Genomic DNA, 5,842 nt, shown 5'->3' on the forward strand with positions numbered 1-5,842 from the left:
CAAAATGACATACACAGTCTGGTTTAGATGCTGTTTATAAAATATCTTGGGGTCAGAGCCAGCATATATAAACCTAGTTCATGAATATGAGCCTGTAGTAAAAGAAACCCAGCACTGTTAGGCAAGTTTTGTTCTGATTTATTTTAATAAGTGCTTTCCACAGTTTCTGATCCTCAGATCCTACTTTCTTTACAGTGTATCATCAGATACCTCTCTTTGCTGATCCCTGGAGGCTCCCAGTGACCTCCTGTTAATCGATCTTGGTGGGGCCCAAAACCCTACCTCCTGGAAAACTTAAGGAGGCTGACATCCGCCTGCGGGGAGCTTTTAGAAAAACCTCACAAAAGCCCACCCAATCTCTCTTGGCAGCAAACTGCAAAACCAAGTCCATTTCCTCAAAAGATGGTGGAGGACTTAGCAGCCTCCTATATTGCTCTGAAATTGGAGAATGAAATTCTCCAGGCCCAAGTGCAGAGGCTGATGGAAGAAAATGCTGCCCTGCAGGCCCAGATCCCAGGGCTCCACAAGCCCCAAGCAGCCAAGGAGGATGAATCAGTCCAGAAGCCCACAGAGGCCCAGGAGCCCCCAAAACCCTCAGAGCCCCTGGAAACCCCAGCAGCCTGGGATCATACAAATCCCCCAGAGTTTGAAGAGCCCCAGAAGCCCAGAGAGCCCCAGTCACTTCCAATTGTCCATGGACTCTCAGCAGCCTGTGTGTCCCAACAGCCTCCAGAGGCTAAGGAGCTGGAGAAGTTCCCAATGGCCCTGGAGGTCCACAAGCCCTTTGAAGTCAAGGAGGCCCAAGAGCCCCCTCATACCAAGGATGCCCTAAAAGCCCAGGAGGCCCAGAATTTAGAGCTCCAGGATCTTCCAAATGCCCAAGATCCCCAGGAAACACCAGAATGCCAGGAGACCTCAACACTCCTGGAGCCCCTGGAGCTTCAGGCTCCCAAGGAACCTCTTCAGTCTTGCATGTCTCAGGCCTCCCTGGATCTTTCAGATGCCCAGGAGTTCCTTGAGCTCTCAGCACCTCAGGAGTCCCTGGAGGGCCTAATAGCTGCAGAGACATCAGCCACTTCAGAGTTTCCACAGTCCCCTAGTGGGTTGGAGGCTGAAGCTTTCCCCTTAGAATACCCTTTAGCCTTCAATGGGAATTCCCAGAAGTTTCCTGAATTCCTGGTTCAATTGAATAGTTACATGAGAGTCAGAGGGCACCTGTATCCCACTGAAGCAGCCTTAGTGAGCTTTGTTGGTAACTGCTTCTCAAGTGAGGCTGGAAAGTGGTTCCAGCCCTTAGTATATATCCAAAGACCCCTGCTGGAGCAATTTGAAAGTTTCATACAAGTGCTCCAGGATACTCTTAACAATCCAGAAAACATGGAAGATGCCAACCACCGCATCCGTCGGCTTTGCCAAGGGGAGGACCCTGTCCACCAGTATGTGACCCACTTCCAACTCATTGCTCAAAAGCTAAACTGGGGTGAAAGTACTCTCTGCATCCAATTTCAAGAAAGCCTTGCTAGTTCTATTCGAGAGGAACTGTCTTCCGCAAGCTCAGCCACTAACCTATCTGATCTGATCACCCAGTGCATCAGCCTTGAAGAGAAGCTAAATGTTAAGCCTGATCCAAATCCACAAGGTACAATTCCCTCTGAGGAAAGAGCTGGGCCTGAGAATCAACCAGGTGAAAACCGGCCTGTGCAGGCTGTCAGCAATCGCCCACGCCTCTGTGAAGCTGAACGGGCTCGACGCCGTGAAGGTCACTTGTGCCTCTACTGTGCTCATCCTGGTCATTTTGCCAGAGATTGTCCTGTCAAGCCTCATCGTGCCCAGCAGGCGGGAAACATCCAGGCCCGGCGGTAAGGGGGAACCCGGGCGGGCCAATCTACAAATATGCATCCCCCTCACTTCCAATATCCATGTCCCGAACCCTATGGCTTACTGTTGAAATTCGACTTGGAAGACGACAGTTCTTTGAGCAAGCAATGGTGGACTCAGGCTCCTACAGAAACAGCATTGACCATTCCGTGGTTCTTCGAGAGAAGCTGCCCATCCGCAATAACATCTTCCCTCTGATGCTTGAAACAGTAGATGGCCGTCCACTGATTAATGGACCCATAACTAAGGAAACACCACCTGTCGAAGTTAAAATTGGAAACCATGTTGAAGAGCTACAGTTTGATATTATTCATGCACCACGATACCCTCTGATTCTTGGAATCCACTGGCTTGAAACACATGACCCAAACATAGAGTGGAGTACCCGCACTGTGTCCTTTCCTTCTCGTTATTGTCACTACAATTGCTTCAGGCGCAGATGGAATAGAAGACATTGTGATGAAATCATTGCTGGGTAGATTCTGTGTCCTAGTAACTGCTCCTGGCAACCTGTCTTCTATTACTTCAGTTGTCATCAGAATCTCTAAAAAAAAAATAAAAGCTACCTGGACAACAACACTGCCTCTGGGATCATGGACTGAACCTGACAATTCTGAGCTGCTTTTTTTTCACCAACCCTGCATGCCCATTTCTTTGAACCCTGCATTACTGTGAGGCAGTTTTTTTTTAATTTCTCTATTGATTAAGGTATTACATATGTGTCTTTATCCCCCCATTGCCTCCCACCCCCCGACTCATGCCCTTACCCCCCTGTTGTCTGTGTCCATTGGTTAGGCTTATATGCATGGATACAAGTCCTTTGGTTGATCTCTCCCCCTTACCCCCACCCTCCCCTACTTTCCCTCTGAGGTTTGAGCAGTTTTAATTACAATTTATACTAACAATATGCATGAAAATAGATATTAGAAACTAACTTTGAAAAGTGTAGCTGTTAGACTGACTTGATTTTTTTCTTATCAACATTTTTCTCTATCACAACAATTGCAGTATCTTTTCAATAAAAAATAATTTGCAAGTGATATTTTAAAAAAATCAATAAACATTGGCAATTTCTACCGGTATTTGAATTATTTCTTGGCTTAACTGAGGGAAGAGGAGAAGGGATAAATAAGTTGGGAGGAAGAGAGGGGATTGGAATAGGCTAAAAGTTTTGGTGATGTCCTAAATATTCCAGGGGTAGTTACAGGTCAGTGGGTGATGGGGTGGGGTGATGGAGAAAGTAGGGGAAGAGTTGGGGCAGAGAGAGATTGGGTGATGTATGGAGGGGTTACAGAAGGGTAGAGGGAAGGTTGAGAAGAGGTATTGGGGAAAATTAGCAGGAAGTTGGGAGGGGTTCAGTGGAGGGCTGGGATATCTGAGGGCAAGGGTGAAGGGAGAGGGAAATTCCTACAAATATAAAGGGACCACTAACAGAGACACTGAGCAGCTTTGGAAGCAAATTTCTTGGACTTTATAAATTAACCAAAGAAAGACACTGGAGAGGTTAATGAGATGGCTCATTGACCCAACTTTCCTGTAAAGTAAACAATGTTATTCCTCGCACCTGGGAAATTTGCCCTAGAGTTCATGCCTGTTAATCGGCTCTTGCCAGTGCACAAGAATCGGAGAGCAGGAATCAACTTTCAAAACATGCAGATCATTAATAGCCAATTATACCTCTCCTACATATCCAGGTTGCCATACTGCTTGCATGACACACCATAAAGGCCAAGGAAAGGAATTCGTGTTCTTATGGACTTGAGAGGGGCTAGTGTAGTGTCCTGACTTAAGTCTCTCTCTCTCTCTCTCTCTCTCTCTCTCTCTCTCTCTCTCTCTCTCTCTCTCTCTCTCTTTCTCTCCAGGGTGGGGGGAATGAAGAAGAGGATGAAATCTCCAGGTGAGATATGAGCAGTGATCAAAGCAGGTGCTAGTGATTTCTTCTGTGTTTCCAACTCTCCTTTAGGATTCTTTTTCTGAGACCACTTGAAGGAGATTAGACAAATAATCAAATACATGGTCATTACCCTAGAAGGAGATATGTGAGGAACTTATATTTTATATCACTGAGCTACTAATATTTTCCAGCACAATGTCAGGCATGTTATACACATTAATTATCTCATTATTCCTCAGAAAAACCCAGTGAAGTAGGTATGTTTGCTCCTATTTTAGCAATGAGCAAACAGAATCCCAACAAGGTTAGTGCACTTGCCCAAAGTCACAAAGCAAGTGAGTGGTGGAGACATATTTGGCCTCCAAAACCTGTGCCCTTTCCTCCACATCATGCCAATGTCTCTAATGCAGTGGTGAGGGTCAAATAATATTGTGGTAGCAGAGAGCTAACCCTAAAAAGGAGAGAAAACTCAAAAGACAAATTGTAGGAAACATTTGTATTGTAATTCTGTTTCCCCAGTTCCCTTCATCTCAACCCCGTCCCCTTCACCGACTCATTCACCCCTAAACTTACCTTTTATTTCTTGGAATATTTCCTTTTGTTTAATCAATGGCATTCATGGTTTAGGTCCATGGTATTTTCTTCATGAGAGTTGGAGGTATATTAATAATGAGTTACCTGTAGGACCTATGCATTATTATCTAGCAGTATGTATATCACCCCTGGGACTATCTGCCTATCCACTTCTATAACCAACACACTATGATGTACACCTGAAACAAATATAAAATAATATTGAATATAATCTGTAATTGAAAAAATATAAAAATTAAAAATAAACAGACAGAAATAAAAAATAATCCATCTAAGTCCTATAGAGCCTTAAATTCTACGTCTTCTAGTGCTCATTGGTCTTCTATTTCTTCCCTAAACAATCTAAGATATTTTGCCATTATACACCACCTTGTGGTATGTAAGTACATTTCCCTAGGTAGATAGCCTACACCCCCCCACACACACACACAAATATTTAGCCTAGGTTAAGAGATAGAACCTTCTACATCCCTAACCTTGACAACATAGCCTAACATAGTGTCTGTTACAGAAAAGTTCTCTACAGTGACTGATTCAATGATAGAGAATTATCATTACCCAGAGAAGGGTGCTTATTTGTATATTAAGGACTCTTCTTATTTTTCTCTCGTTTTATTGCTCATCTCTACCCTTAAGACCAAGCACTATTTGTCAATGTGGAATTCAAGACAACAAAAGATTTCAGCAGCTACAGAGAAAAAATATCATTTTATTTGTCAAAATACTTGGAGCTAGGAAGACCAACTGTGTTGATTTCTCCTAGACTGAAAAGATTCATGTGTTATCTTCCTGTGTTAACACTGGGATGGTTAGTCAACATACCTGGTACCTACATTTTTCTAGCTGGCTATAGAAACTTATTTAACTATAGTAAAAGTCCTTATTGCATAAAAAGAATCAATTATTTCATCACAGAGTAACAGAATTTGTGAGTTTTAAATGACTCAAAAATCTATTTCTTTATTTCACAAATGAAGGAGCTGAGGAGGCCCAGGAAAAGGAAAGCAACTTAATGTAGGGTTATGCTGATCTCCTGACTCCAGATCTAGTGTTTTTTTTTTCAACATAAGCTATATTTCTAATTCAGTAGTTAAAAAATCAAGTATGTGGCCAGCACTGAGCTAGGTAATATGGACAGTGTCTAAAATATAATGAGACATTTACAATGTGCTCCAAGCGAAAAATTAGCAGGAATTAGACAGCTAGCATATATAATCAAATATGTGACAGTAACAAATATACCAAACTGAAACATTGTACAAGATAGGAAAACTAATGGTAGTAACTACCATTTAATGAGCACCTAGGTTTTGCCAGATACTGGGCTATGTGATTCAGGTCTTTTCAACTGACTGCAAAGTAGATATTATTAGCCCTATTATATAAATCAAAGAAGTGAAGCCCGCTGAGGTGAGGTCACTTGCCAAAGGCCACACTGCTAGGAATTGGTGAATGCTAAAAATATGATCGATCTCA

General features: G+C 43.1%; 1 protein-coding gene across 1 annotated transcript; it reads left to right on the forward strand.

Moving 5' to 3' along the window:
- Positions 1–402: 402 nt before the first annotated feature.
- RTL3 (retrotransposon Gag like 3) lies at positions 403–1,863 on the forward strand (the record flags this gene model as incomplete). Its single annotated transcript, XM_081081402.1, has 1 exon — positions 403–1,863. The coding sequence occupies one exon, from the start codon at positions 403–405 to the stop codon at positions 1,861–1,863; it is 1,461 nt and encodes a 486-aa protein (XP_080937528.1).
- Positions 1,864–5,842: the final 3,979 nt, after the last annotated feature.

The sequence above is a fragment of the Myotis nattereri genome (assembly GCF_964212035.1).
Source record: "Myotis nattereri genome assembly, chromosome: X".
NCBI lineage: Eukaryota > Metazoa > Chordata > Mammalia > Chiroptera > Vespertilionidae > Myotis > Myotis nattereri.